This window comes from Neovison vison, chromosome 6 (assembly GCF_020171115.1).
Source record: "Neovison vison isolate M4711 chromosome 6, ASM_NN_V1, whole genome shotgun sequence".
NCBI lineage: Eukaryota > Metazoa > Chordata > Mammalia > Carnivora > Mustelidae > Neogale > Neogale vison.
In genome coordinates this window covers 94,620,503-94,635,845 of record NC_058096.1, presented here as the reverse complement: position 1 = coordinate 94,635,845, position 15,343 = coordinate 94,620,503, and the positions used below count along the sequence as shown (strand labels likewise).

At 35.2% G+C, this 15,343-nt stretch overlaps 1 protein-coding gene across 2 annotated transcripts in view; it reads right to left on the bottom strand.

Annotated features, from left to right (window-relative positions):
• Positions 1-1,186: 1,186 nt before the first annotated feature.
• Positions 1,187-15,343, bottom strand: part of SKIL (SKI like proto-oncogene) — a 30,924-nt gene continuing 16,767 nt past the window's right edge. For both annotated transcript variants that reach the window (XM_044251776.1, XM_044251775.1), the window contains exons 3-7: positions 13,952-14,049; positions 11,931-12,163; positions 6,946-7,187; positions 6,441-6,665; positions 1,187-5,584 (exon numbers count right to left, since the gene is read on the bottom strand). In XM_044251776.1, the coding sequence (XP_044107711.1) occupies positions 5,426-5,584; positions 6,441-6,665; positions 6,946-7,187; positions 11,931-12,163; positions 13,952-14,049 (957 nt within the window). In that variant the 3' untranslated portion in view covers positions 1,187-5,425. The remainder of the gene's footprint in view (positions 5,585-6,440; positions 6,666-6,945; positions 7,188-11,930; positions 12,164-13,951; positions 14,050-15,343) is intronic.

Below are 15,343 nucleotides of genomic sequence, written 5' to 3'. Positions count from 1 at the left end.
TCATAGCAGCATTACTCACAAGTTAAATGTGGGAATGACCCACATGTCCATCATCAGATGAATGCATAAACATGATATGCAGATATATAACACATATATTTACAATAAAATATTCAGCCATAAAAGGGAATGAAATTCCAATACATTCTACAACACAGATTTATCTTGAAAATATCTAAGTGAATGAATAAAATGGAAGTCAGACACAAAAGGACAAGTATTTTATAATTCCACTTATACCAGATACCTACAATACGTAAATTAATAGAGATAGAACATAGAATAGAGGGTATCAAGAGCTGGGAGTGGTGGGTAAAAGAAGTTGTTTAACAGGTACAGAATTTCTGTCTGGGTTAACGAAAACCTTTTGAATATAGTGGTGATGGTTGAACATTGTGAATGTAGCTAATTCCATTAAATTACTCTTAAAAATAATTTGCCTTATTTTATGTATATTTTGCCATAAAAAAATTGGGAGGATAGAGTAATCAGATTCTAGGATGGCCCTCAATATTCCCTTCCTCCTGGTCCTCCATACCCTTGGTAATACCCTCCAACTGCATATGGGCTGGCCTTGTGATTCACTTAAGAGTCTAGAAGACTCTTAATAGAAGAAACTGGCATCATTCTCTTTTGGATCATTCATTTGGGGGAAGCCATCTACCATATTGTGGGGAGCTCCATGGACAGGTCCATAGAGGAGGGAAGTGAGCACCTGTCAACAGCCATGTCAATGAACTTAAAAGCAGATCCTCCAGCTGTCAAGCTTCCAAATGACTTCAGCCCTAAATAACATAGTAACTGCACACACACTTGTAAGAGCTCCTGAGTCATCACTCTCAGCTAACCTGCTTTTGGGTTTCTGTCAGCTACTGTTTGAGATATGTTATTCCAAGCAGCTATATTTGGAGTAATTTGTTACACTGTAATAAATAATAATATTAGAGGTGGGAGTAAAGGAGTAAGGGAAAGAAGTGAAAGCAAGAGACTATATATCATGAAAGAAAATAATCACAAAATGCTGGTATGTTCTATACCTGAAATATTGCATAAAATTTCATAATTTATAATTTAAAAAAGATTTCTCAAGTTAATCACTTAGTGTGTAATGACTAATAGATTTGAAGGAACAAAAGGAGAAAATGTCAATCTTAAGGGACAAGAAAGTTGAGCTCACACAGGATACTAAAAGGGCTTCAATCAGTTTTATTGGCATTAAAAGTTTTATTCTGAATTTAATCCACAATCTATACAAGTTATTTACAAGCCATGAAAATGGAAAACAGCACAAAATACAATTGAGGTATAAGCTGAGAGCACAGTATGTCATGTTTCAATAAATATAATTCAAAATTTGTAAACTAAGTAACCAGATAGATGAGTCTTGTTTTATAGTAAAACCATATAAAATATTTATTCCACGTGAGGTAGAGGACAGTTTTGTGTGTCATGTGATGCAACCAACCACAGCAATTTAAACCATAAAACTGTACATCATTGGCAAAATTTTAAATTGAATTGTGGTCAATGTAGTCAACAACTTGTTTCAACAGTTGCAGAACAATTTTACTTACTGCCTTCACAGGTTAGAAATTCAGAAATAATTTAAGACTACTCTGTTGGCTTAAAATTATCAGGATAAGCAAATACTTCTAACAGGATGGTTAAAAGCAAGTATATTTTATTTCTCCCAAACTATAATTCCCCCAAAGTTGTCCTAGATTAAGCAATTCTTTTAGCAGGACTTCTTTACTAGAACTACTTTAAGTATGCTGTGCTTTATTTTCAAGTGAGGTATCTATATTGAAGAAAAAAATCTTATAAATTTCTTTTACATTCAACTAACTTAATATACTATTTTGTTTTCTGGGCTTAATTTTTAAATTTCAGTTTTTACATTTGATCACTTTCTAATTCAAAACCAGTAGCACTATATAAGACATTTAATTCTATTACTAAAGAAACAAGCGCCAGACTGCATTACAGTTTTAGAAGCCATCTAAAGTGGAAAGATCTTCCAAAAACAAAACGAAATGAAACAAACAAACAAAAAACTGTCCTTTTAAACAAGATGTAATATAGAATACCCATATAAATTTCTTCCAGTAATGGAAATGCTTCAGTATCTTATAATAGAAAATAATTTAAGCTGTTTATTCAATCCCACAATGTATAATACAGCAGTAATGTGTCCCTTATTGCTGACAGCTTCAATAAAAATTAACAAGTAGTTCTAAGCACAGAAACAGATGTACAGTATGAGCACAACTTTTCATTACACTGATTTTTAATGTCCTGTCGTGCAGATTAAATGCGTAAGAGCAAATGAAAATGCGGATTTTCCCCAAGGCAATCAAATCAAATCAAATCAAAATAAGTCACTGAGAAGAAAAATTTTAGAAGCTGATCAAAAACCTTCAGCACCAGCTTGACAATTAATTTTAGGGAAAAACCTTGAACATATTTCATATTATTGGAGTTTCCTTATCATTCTACTTTCCTTCAAACAGAAGCCATAGATGTGCAAATAAATTGGTTGTTTTGTCATGACTTCTAAAACCTATGGATGACCTGCAAATATCATCGTACTCGTCTATTTCACCTACTTTAGTAACTGGTTTTTAATTCAGTATGTACAAATGATTTTATATCTCAACTGGTAATATATTAAATGCGTTATAAAATTAGTTCAAGAAGCATAAAACATCCTGACTCTCATGGACACAGAAATTCAAGCAGAAGAATATGCTTTACAAAACCAAAGCACAAGCCAAACTTATGTTGTTGGTCAAATCCTTTCATAGTGTTACAAGCTGCATTTGTAATATCAGGCTGGTTTAGAGCTTCTTCAATGACAGTAGGTTTTTCATTTACTACCTTTATAGATTTGGTACCTTTTACTCACAACAATTAAAGTACAGAAACTATCATCACCCATCACCCAGTAAGTTAATATTCTATCTTTTCTTCCTTCTTAAGATGCCCTAGCACTTCTGATAGGCCGTTCCTTTAATGCAGCTTTTTAAAGTAAATATTTTTATATTTTTCGTAAAAAGAATATTACAAAGTCTGAGGAAAAATCTGCTTACCTAATAAATTGGCACACAAAAACTAACACCAAAACAAACTTTAAGCTAGCAACCAACACACAAAATGAGCATGCAAAGAATAGAAGAATAAGTTTATATGGATATTTCAGTAGAGGCCACTTTTAAAGTATTACAAAATCTCTCTATTTTCAACCTATGTGGTGCAGTTTAACTTAAAATTACCTTTAACTAGAATAGGTAAAATATTTACAACTGTCTAAAATGCTCTATTTTCAAGGAAGAAGACAGAAACCTATGGCACATCAATGTATCTTCTAGAAAATGAAGACTACACAATTTTATGTGGCAAGTTTTCCTAATGCAAAGGACTAGAAAAAATATTTCTTTACTCAATTCTAACTTAAGAGTTTATGATAATTTAGAGATGGTTAAGGACTGCTTAGAGTTTTAAAATAAACTATCTCAAAGATTAAGCCATGTATTTTAGAAGTTTTGGGTTGAAACTTAAGTAAGCTTGTCATTTACATAAGCACAAAGATTTTTTAGTATATTAGAAAGATGAAATTATAGGGGTTTGAGTTTGTCTCCCAAAAAGATTAACTATGACACAACTAAAATGAACTTTATCATAAAATGTCTTTGTGATTCTTCTTTCTCCAGATCTAAATAAAAGGTATTAGGAGGGTATATCATTTTTAACATTTGTTCCTCCTTGAGGAAACCAAGAATCAACAAATTAAATTGGACGGTAATATAGTAAACTTTAAATGGAAAATAGAAAATACACATTTACATCACACTCTAGTAAAGAAACTATACTTTGAGAAGTACAAAAATTCTTTTAGGATATGTAAGTACCATTAAGCGAAATATGAAAATAACTGGCTAAATGATAACCTACTGATTTTTGAAGTTCTATACCAGTAGAGTATCTATCGTCTACACTGGGAATAGTATACAACCTTAACTCTAACTGATTTATTTTAAAAATAAACTTAGCTCTCAAGTAATTTCATACAGTACCCTACATGAGAACATAAACATTAAATTCCTGGAATAATGATGTCAATTAATGGTAGCTTCAGGAAACTTCCTTTAAAAAATGCATACTAAGAACTTTACCTAGTATATTTTAAGCCAAGAATTAACGAATATGAAATTTGCCATTAAAGAATGACAGACTTTTCTGTGCAAAAAAAAAAGTGCAGAAGATTTGTCCCTCCCCCAAACTATGGAATTCCTTTGTCTTCTAAAAATTATCTAAAAACCTTTTAGTAGCAGAACTAAACTTCCCTATATTAACCTACCATACACTACCAGCTGACTGTAAATTCCTGATTTTGATATTAAGTAGTAACTGAAAATGGTCCATTCGTGCAAATATTGATAAGACTTAACATTTAAACATACAAAAATCCAAAATAAACTTCACGGTGTTTAATATGTTACAATTTAAGGAAAAAAGAACCATTAAGGAAAACAGATCCATTATATAAATTTCAGTAAGACCCATAACTACATATAAAAACTGTACAGGAGGATTATGGATTGTATACAAACTGAAGTACATCAATGGTATCAGTTTTTCTCAAGAACATTGATATTTTCACACCTCTATTAACAACATAAACAAAAGTTCAAAAATCATTACATTTTATTCCCTCTTCTGAAGTTGCTACATAAAAAAAATTCTAAATAAAACCACATGTAAACCAAAAAACAAATTACAACTGCTTCTTGTATTTAACAGCAGTGTATAATAAAGTATGTTATCCTTCCTCATTACGCCTATGGGGTGTGCTATAACCTCATCAATCAAATTCCTCTTTTGACAAAATGTCTCTTAGAACTGGTGGAAACTCATTCTATAATATAAACAAAAGAAAAGCAGATTTTATGTGTAATGATTATATCAATTTAGAAAGGAGACTGTGTTAATGAAAAACATGAAGACTCAATTCCTTCAGTAGCTCCAAATATCTGAAATATGGAGCCACCATTATATTAAAATTGAGTCTGAAATATGGGTAACAAAACTGACCGCAACTATCCATCACACAATGCAGCTTTTAAAAAGTATACAACTGCTAAATTTGCATTTGAAATATAGGCAGATTATATAATAGTTCAAACCATATAGTACTGTTTCTAAGCTGGCTGAAAAAAAGAAGTACAAAGAAACATACATTTTCATTCATTTGGAAAATGTAAAAATTCATGTACTAATATATAATCTCTTCACTTTCTCTGATCTACAAATGGATAGGATGCCTAGTTATCCTCATGCAGACAAGTTATTCAGAATTCAATAACCAAAGCAAATAAACAAAACTAAACCCTGTTGGGAATACAGAGATGAATCTCTTTAAAGGTTTCTATTCTTTCGCAGTCTTAGATGATTTCAAAATTTGCAACTTTAGCTCTTTTATCATCATCTCTAACTTCTGTCTTGCCTCCCGTTCCTGTCGAAGTTCATCTTGGAGTTCTTGCCTATCAGCCTCAGCATGGTCCAATCTCTGTCTCAGTTCTGCCAACTGTGAGATTTAAAAGACTGTGTCAGTTTTCATTCAGTTTTGTTTTTCCATTTAATTTTCACACCATGGCAAAGATCTACTTTCAAAATTACTTTTTAAAAAATGAACTACATTTGCAAATTCATGCATATACAATCTTGAATATCTAATAATATTCATCCAATTTTGACATAACATTGAATGGGGGGGGTCTAACACTAAAGAACTAACACCTAAAGCACTTTCATTATGCCCTACAGTTTAGTATACCTCTCAAACAGCCTGCTCGAGTTAAGGGTTATTTGTTCATCTTCCCCAAGTTGTGAGCTACTATTCATTTTTGTTCAAGTGCTTTTGAACATTTGAACAATTCATGTCTGTTAATTTGTTGATTTGAAACTTAACTACATTAAGTTAATTTAACATTTGACATTCAGAGAGCTAGAGATTAGCAATTTGGGCAACTAAAATACAGAAACCTAATGAAAGTTTAATAAAGCAATCAAATTCAAAAAATCTCTTGGGGGGCACCTGGGTAACTCTTAACCATCTGCCTTTGGCTCAGGTCATGATCCCAGGGTCCTGGGATTGAGCCCCACATCAGGCTCCCTGCTCAGCTGGGAACCTGCTTCTCCTCCTCCTTCTGCCTGCCACTTCCCCTGCTTGTGCTGTCAAATAAATAAATAAATGAAATCTTCAAAAAAAAAAAAAAAATCATGTTGGATGATACACCATAAACTTGTGTTGAACAGAATTTTATATATTTTGAAATCTTGCCCAATGAACTGAGCTTGACAAAAAGTAATTTTAATAGGGAAGGTACAGCTTCAATCTCCACACCGAAAGGGCAACATGACACAAACTGAGTCATTCTTACCTGCGCTGCATATTCAGCCTCTTTGTCTTTTTCTAAATTTGAATCACAGGTACATTTTTGCTTCATTACCTGCTCTAATTTTTTCTCTAAGTCTTTCTGTTCAATATAAAATTCTTCCATTCTATGAGCATGTTCATTCTGCAAAGATTCAAGCTCTTTCTGTAAATTCTGCTGTTCTTCAGTGAGTTCCTTCATAGCTTTTGAACTACTCAACATTTCAACTTCCTGTAATACATAGAATCACAATACAATTTTTATTTTGTTTCCATCATGCTAAAAATTTCAATACAAAAAAAAAGGCAGAAAACATCTAAAATTCAGCGGTCACATCAGTTTTATATATAAGTAATTATCTTGAAAAAACTATTTTCTCCAAAAATTTGAAAGAAAATTGCTTATGAGCATAGAACTCTAAATCTTAAACACATTTAAAACCTTTCTCTTCATTTTTCTTGAGAATATACAAAAGTATCTTTATAATAGACTATCACTTTAATAATTTTACCATCTGAAGTTGTTGCTTCTTCTGCAAAATTGAGTTGAGTTTTTCCTGTTGTTTTACATAAGTTCTCATTACTTCTTCCATGATCTTTCCCTTATCATCCTCACAAATGATATCTTTGACAAGAAGTGGAGATGAAGCTGCAGTATCACGGTCTATTCCTGCCTTGCTTGTGTCTCTGATGAAATTGCAAGTGGCAGACTCGGGTTTCTTTTTACTTGTAGAATTATTGGAGATTGATGGATCTTTGAAAAGCAAAAATGAAAAACAAAAAGTGAGCATCACTGTGAAAAAGTCACTAGAACCACAAACTAAATGAAAAAAAAATTCCTTTTACAAATGAAATAAAAAATAATGAAATAGTTAAGAATAAATTTAAGAAAAGTAGTATAAGACCTATTCAATAAAAACTACACAACACGATTGAAAAAAATTAAAGACCTAAATAAACAGAAAGGCATCCCATGTTCATGGATTGGAAGGTTTAATATTGTTAAGATGGTGTCATGAACTGAATGTTAATGACCCCAAAATTCATATGTTGAAATCCTAATGCCCCGTATGATGGTGTTAGGAGGTGGGGCCTTTGGGAGATAATTAGGTCATAAGAATGGAGCCTCCATGATGGGATTTATACCCTTATGAAAGAGACTCCAGAGAGCTCTCCTGCCTTTTCCACCATGTGAGGGCTTCCATTGTGCCTGAGGAGAACAAAGACCTTTATCAACCAGGAAGCAGGCCCCTACCAGACACCAGATCTGCTGGTGCCTTGACTTTGGACTTCCCAGCCTCCAGAACTGTAAAAAATAAATGTTTGTAGTATAAGCCACTCAGTCTAGGGTATTTTTGTTATAGCAGACTGAACACACTAAGATGGATGGTAAATATTCCCCCAAACCAATCTACTTTTTCAATGCAAGTCCTACTGAAATCCCAGCTGGCTTTGTGGCAGAAACTGACAAGCTGATGCAGAAATTCATAAGAAATCCAAAATAGCCAAAACAATCTTGAAAAAGAATAATAAACTCTCAGGACTCACAATGCCCAATTTCAAAGCTTATCACAAAGGTACAGAAATCAAGGCGGTGTGTAGTACTGGCATAAACATTAAGTCCAGAAATAAACCCATATTTTTATGGGCAACCGATATTTAACAAGGGCACCAAAACAACTCAGTCAGGAGAAAATGGTCTTTTCAACAAATAGTGTTGGGACAAATGTAATCACAGAGAAAGAATGAGACTGAACCTCACACTGTATATAAAAATTAACTCAAAATGGATTGAAAAGACCTAAATATAAGAGCTACAACTGTTATATGTAAATCTTTCTGACCTTGGTTTAGGCAAAGGTTTTTTAGACGTAACACCTACATAAGCAACTAAAGAAAATATATTGGACTTCATCAGAATTTAAAAAAGTTTTGTGCTTTGGGGTGCCTGAGTGGCTCAGTTGGTTAAGCATCTGGCTCTTCATTTTGGCTCAGATCATGATCTCAGGGTTGTGAGACTGAGCCCCACCTTGGGCTCTGTGCTGAAAACGAAGCCTACTTAAGATTCTCTCTCTCCCTCCCTCTCCCACCATACTCGTGCTCTCTCTGGAAAAAAAAAAAAAAAGAAAAGAAACAAATAAAGCTTTTGTACTTCAAAAACATCAACAACAAAATGAAAATACAACTGGGCACCTGGGTAGCTCAGAGGATTAAACCTTTGCCTTCAGCTCAGGTCACGGTCTCAGGGTCCTGGGATAGAGCCCTCTGCTCATCAGGTTCTCTGCTCATCAGAATTCCTGATTCTTTTTTTTTTTTTTTAAAGATTTTATTTATTTATTTGACAGAGAGAGATTATAAGTAGGCAGAGAGGCAGGCAGAGAGAGAGAGGAGGAAGCAGGCTCCCTGCTGAGCAGAGAGCCCAATGCGGGACTCGATCCCAGGACTCTGAGATCATGACCTGAGCCGAAGGCAGCGGCTTAACCCACTGAGCCACCCAGGCGCCCAGAATTCCTGATTCTTGATTCCCCCCCTCCCTCTGCCTGCCTCTCTGCCTACTTGTTATCTCTGTCTCTGTGTCAAATAAATAAATAAATATCTCTTAAAAAATGAAAAGACAGATGCTAGAATGGCAAATCATATATCTGATATGGGTCTATTATTCAGAATATATAAAGAACAGTTATAACTGTTCTTTATATATAAAGAAGCAAAGGATCTGATCTAAGCAAAGGATCTACAAACAGGCAAAGGATCTGAACAGATCCAATAAAACACAAAAAGTTACTCAATATCATTAGTCATTGGAGAACTGCAAATCAAAACCATGAGATATCACTTTACAACCATTAGGATGGCTATAATCAAGAGAGACAATAACAAATGTTGACAAAGATTGCAGACTGGAACCCTCATCAGCTGCTGGTGGAAAGAAAAATGGTATATAGCTGGTTTGAAAATATCTGACAATCCCTCAAGATATTAAACATGACCCAGTAATTTCACTCCTAAATATACACCCAAGAGAAATGAAAACAGGTCTATGTTAAAACATGCGCATAAGTGTTCATAGCAGCATTATTCATTACAGCCAAAAAGTAGACACAATTTGGGGCACTTAGCTGGCTCACTTAGTAAAGCATGTGATTCTTAATCTTGGATTCATGAGTTCAAGCCTGAAGTCTGGCATGGAGCCTACTATAAAAAAAGTGGGGGACACAATTCAATGTCCATGAGCTAATAAGTGGATAAACAAAATGTGGTATATTTATCTATAAAATAGCAGAATATTATTAAACCATATATAGAAAAAAAGTACTAAAATATGCTACAACATGGACTGAAAAAATATCCAAGTGAAAAGCCAGACAATAAAAGGTCACATATTATATGATCTCTTTCATATGGTATGTCCACAATAGGCAAATATATAAAAACAAAAAATAAATAGAGCCTGGGGAAAGAGGAAAATAGAGTGTAACTTCTAATGGATCACAGGGATTTGGTTGGCAGTGGAGGCGGGGGGATGAAAATGTCCTGAAATTAAATAGCTGTGACTGTTGAGAATTTACTGAAAGTCACTAAACTGTATGCCTTAAAGGGATACATTTTATGGTATATGAAATATATCAACAATTTAAGTCACTAGAATTTGGGAAATGAAATATAACACAAATGTGACATAAGAGTACATTACTAATTATTGTTTACCATATTTAAATCCAAAGAAAGCTGAACTTCAAAATTAAAGTACAGAAATCCCCCAAAGAATCTCAGTTATCTATGAAAACAGTTAAATGACTAATGGACACTTTAGCTACTCCAAGATAGCTGAAATAACTGTCACACCTGCCTAAGCTGGAAGCAAAGCTCTGCTGCTATGTAAAGGGTAAAATAGGCAGCATTTGTGCAGACATGTCTCCTTTGCTCCACAGTACTTTAAAAGGCACTGTAACTAGGCAGATTTTTTTTTTTTTTTAAGATGCCCAGCCAGCAGTCTGCTTTTTATACCATCTGCCAGGCTCCCACACCTATTGAGTTTTCGATCTTTGCTTATCACATGGATAAGTTTCCTTGAGTCCTATACCTAACTACTCTTACGTACTTCTTAGCATTATTTTTTTTTTTAAAGATTTTATTTATTTATTTGACAGACAGAGATTACAAGTAGGCAGAGAAGTAGGCAGAGAGAGAGGAAGGGAAGCAGGCCCCCTGCTAAGCAGAGAGTCCGATGTGGGACTCGATCTCAGGACCCTGAGATCATGACCTGAGCCGAAGGCAGCGGCTTAACCCACTGAGCCACCCAGGCGCCCCTTAGCATTATTTTTTTAAGACTTTTATTCTTGGACATCTGGGTCGCTCAGTCGTTGGGCATCTGCCTTCGGCTGGGGTCATGATCCCAGCAGCCTGGGATCAAGCCCCATATCAGGGTCCCTGCTTAGCGGTTAGCCTGCTTCTTCCACTCCAGCTTCCCCGGGCTTGTATTCTCTCTCTCACTATCTCTGTCATAAATAAATTAAATCTTTTCAAAAAAAATTTTTTTTAAGTTTGGTTGTTTTTGTTTTTGTTTTGAGTAATTTCTACATCCAGTGTGGGGCTCAAACCCAGAGACCAAGAGTCACATGCTATACTGACTGAGCCAGCCAGGCACTCCATTACATACTTCTTAGCATTATAAAATGGTTTCTCAGTTCAAAGCAAATTAGAAAGGGCCTTCTGAAGAAAACTAACAGCAAAAAAAGGGCAGGAAAGGAAAAAAACCAATCATGTAAAAACCACTTACAGTATGAAACCATGTAGACTACATATCTACAGCATTAGCATCTATAGCTGTAACTGTTCTAAAAAAAAGTTTAGGAACTAGGGTTCTAAGTAGTCACTCAGAGTTTTGAAAGGTGCACTTTTTTTTAAGATAAAAGCTTCAACTGTCTGGAACACTCGCTTAAATAGAAATCCTCTTTGAAAATGCTGAATGATGGAACCTGGGTGGCTCAATTGATTAAGGTTAAGCAGCTGACTTCCACTCAGGTCTTGATGCCCGCTCAGCCGGGAGCCTGTCCCTCCCTCTCCCACTTCCCCTGCTTGTGCTGTCTTTCTCTGTCAAATAAATAATATTGGTTTTTTTTGTTTGTTTGTTTGTTTTTTAAAGATTTTATTTATTTATTTGACAGAGAGAGATCACAAGTAGGCAGAGAGGCAGGCAGAGAGAGAGAGGAGGAAGCAGGCTCCCCGCCGAGCAGAGAGCCTGATGCGGGACTCGATCCCAGGACCCTGAGATCATGACCTGAGTCGAAGGCAGCGGCTTAACCCACTGAGCCACCCAGGCGCCCAATAATATTGTTTTTAAAAGAAAGAAACAAAATATTGTTTTTAAAACAATAATATTGTTTTTAAAAAAAAAAGTGAGGGGAAAAAAAAGAAAGAGAAACAAAGAAAGAGAAAATGCTGAATAAATGTGTTTAAGTGTATGATTTAAAATAATTTTTTTCTGAATACTTACCTAAACGGCTACATAATTCTCTATTTGTTTTTAAATCCATTTTCTCCTGTTCCTCCAATGAGACATCTGGGTAAGACGCCATTTTTTGATGTTTCCCACTACTATGAGGCTTCTCTGACTGTCTTGGTATAGATTTACTTGCCTCTGACTTTGTGACCTCTTTAGACTGGGATACAGTAGAAGTAAGGGACACATTTGGAGCAACCACTTTATCGCACATGTATAAGTAGTAGCTACAAACAAAGAAAGGCAAAACAAGATATATAACACATTTGGGTAAAAAGCAAAATACATTAAATCTATTTCTATGGTTAAAAAATTTTATACTAAAATGGACAAAATAACTCAGAAAATAAGGACTGTAAGGGTAGGCATTGTGGGGAACACTTGTATTGTGTAAGGCTGATGAATCACAGGCCTGTACCCCAAACAAATATTATATGTTTATGATTTTTAAAAAAGAAAATTAGATCATAGAAAAGAATTCTTTAAAAATTCAGTACTTAGGCAGTACGTGCAAAATTATGAATAATTTTTATTATATTGCAAAAATTTCTAAGCACTGAAGAGATACTCACTGGCAAAGAAAATTACAGTCTCATCTCCTTCCCTCAAAACCACCTGAGACTAAAAGCATGAAGCACTTTAGGGCTGTTTAATAGCCCTGAATAGGTAAGGCTTATGCTAGAAAGAAAACAGACCAACGCTACTTGAAAAACCATTTTCTTGACGACCACCCGTGAAAGCAAGGAATCCTCGCTCTTTGTTATAGAGGCTGATTCAGTCCCATACTACAAGGCTATGCCCTGATTCACCATAGGCCCAATGAGTAGTTCCTGGGGCCTTTCTTATAGAGCACTGAATACCAACCAGCTCCTGTTCCTGGGCAGTCAGTCCTACTTGTTTCAAACCCCACACAGCAGTCTTCCCAAAATACGTTAGTATTTCCTAATTTGATTAAAAAAAACAACAACAACAAAACTTCCATAGTGAGTTGCACAAAACTAAGATTGAAGGGATAACTACCAATTTTGCTCAAAGCTCACATAAATTGTTCAGCAGATTATCTGAGAGACCCATGGAACAAATTTGAGCTAGATACTGAAGCACTATATTATTAGCTATAACCTGCATAACCTTTAGCCAGAAGATGCAACCATTTAACTGATGTACTACATAATACCTTAAAATCTAAATGCTCTCCTCTTATATCTTATTTTCTTTATCCAATAATCTATATTATTCCTCTTTACTAATTACAAGAATTCTGAGGATTAAAAACTCTGTATTCTGCTAAGAACACTGACAGATTTAATAATGCCCAAAGACTTCAACACAATAGGAATGGTAGAAACTGTGCAAATGTAAATTAAGACTGAGATTCTTCATCACCATATTTGGGGGGGAATATATATCTACAGCACTAAAAATCTAGAAATCAATGAACAGTTTATCATCTAAGGTGCATTTTTATTAAAACTATGAAACTGGATTTTGAGGGATGTGGCTACTATGAAACTTCTAAGTTTCAAAAAATTTGTAAAACACCAAAATTGCATACCAAACTCCTGAAGAGTTGGTTTACCTCTTCTAGGGAAGCAAGGAAATTAAAGGAAAACTTCCGGGGGTAGGGGGAGGGTGATTGGGTTATGGACATTGGGGAGGGTATGTGCCAAGGTGAGTGCTGTGAAGTGTGTAAACCTGGCGATTCAAAGACCTGTACCCCTGGGGCTAATAATACATTATATGTTAATTTAAAAAGAAATATATATATATATATAAAAGGAAAACTTCCAAATTTTTACTTTAGAGAGAAAAGGAAATGACAAGTTCCTAGAAAGAACATAAAAACATCAAGAAAAGGTTATCTCAAATATTCAATGCAATTTACAATTCATTTAACAAGCCTAAAACTAAAAAATGAATTCTCAGGAACTAGAACAGTACCTGACATATAGATGTTGAATAAATGAATGAACAAATGAATGAATGAACAAACAAATGAGCCAATACTCACTTACCTGGGGTGTAAAAATGAATGTGTCTGAGCAACATGCTCACCCTCCTGCTTTATAACAGGGTACCATGACTGTAATTCCATTCCTGATGGTGTATCTATCTGTAGAAAAATGCAGAAGGGAAAAAGTTCATTGAGGGAAGATGTGATGGTTAATTTTTTGTGTCAGCTTGACAGGGCCAGTGCATGTCTCTGGAGAACCCTAATAAAAGGTATGTTATTTGAGAGTCCTCTGCTAACAAGGCAGCCTTCCCTTAAAGTACCAAATGCAGCCACTCAAAATTATGTGAATTATCCTATCACAGAAACAACTTCAGTATGCATATTAACATGGACTACCAAAAACGATTTCATAAAACTTCATACTAAGGAATCTATTTTTAAAATCCATTATAAGGGCATTTGGGTGGCTCAGTCAGTTAAGTGTCTGCGTTCAGCTCAGGTAATGATGCAAGGATGCTGGGATCAAGTCTGGCATCATCAGAGTCCAGTATCGTCGGGGCTCCCTACTCAGCTCAACAGGGAGTCTGCTTCTCCCTCTCCCTCTGTCCCCCCACCTCTGCTTGTGCACTTGCTCTCCCTCACTTGCTCTCTCTCCCCAATAAATAAAAATCTTTTTTAAAAAAATTAAATTAAATAATAAATAAATAAATCCATTTTAAATAGTACCTTGCAAATGTACAGCATCGGTAAGTGCGGATTCTTCTTGCTGTGACAATCAGCTAGAATGTCGCCCTTCCCTACTGTACTTATTAGTGGATTAGATAACATTCTATAGCAATAAATACTTTGCCAAGGGAGAGATGTCACTAAGATGGCAATACAGGTTGTTCTTGACTTCACACCCCCTCACAAGAGAAAAAACATCTATTCAAGAACAAGATACCATAAGAGAATCCTGTAACATGGCAGTGTGGAGTTGGTGAAGCTGAAGCACCCCACCACACCTCAGAGACCGAGACAAACTGCATTACAAGGATGGATGTTAACTGAACCTGCTGTGGTAATCACTTCACAATATACGTAAATCAAACTATCACGCTGTATGCCTTACACTCATACAGTGATTACGTTGATTATTTCTCAGTAACACTGGAGGGGAAAAAATGTGGACAGACAGATAAACAGGTAGATTTATAATAAAAGATGTATGGTGAAATGTTAAAAAAAAAAAAAGTAAGAAAGAAAAAACAAAAATTAGAAAGACAAGGGAACCCAGTCAGAGCCTCACAGAGTAACTTGAGTGGAGAAGACAGGGTACAACACCCAGAAAGACCAAGGCAAATCAAGTCAGCAGGTCAGAGAAAGCTGCCCAGAGAAAACTCTACAGATCTGAGGTGGAGGATCCACCTCAAGAATTCAGCATAAGCACCTGAGCAGCACTCGCTCATAAGCA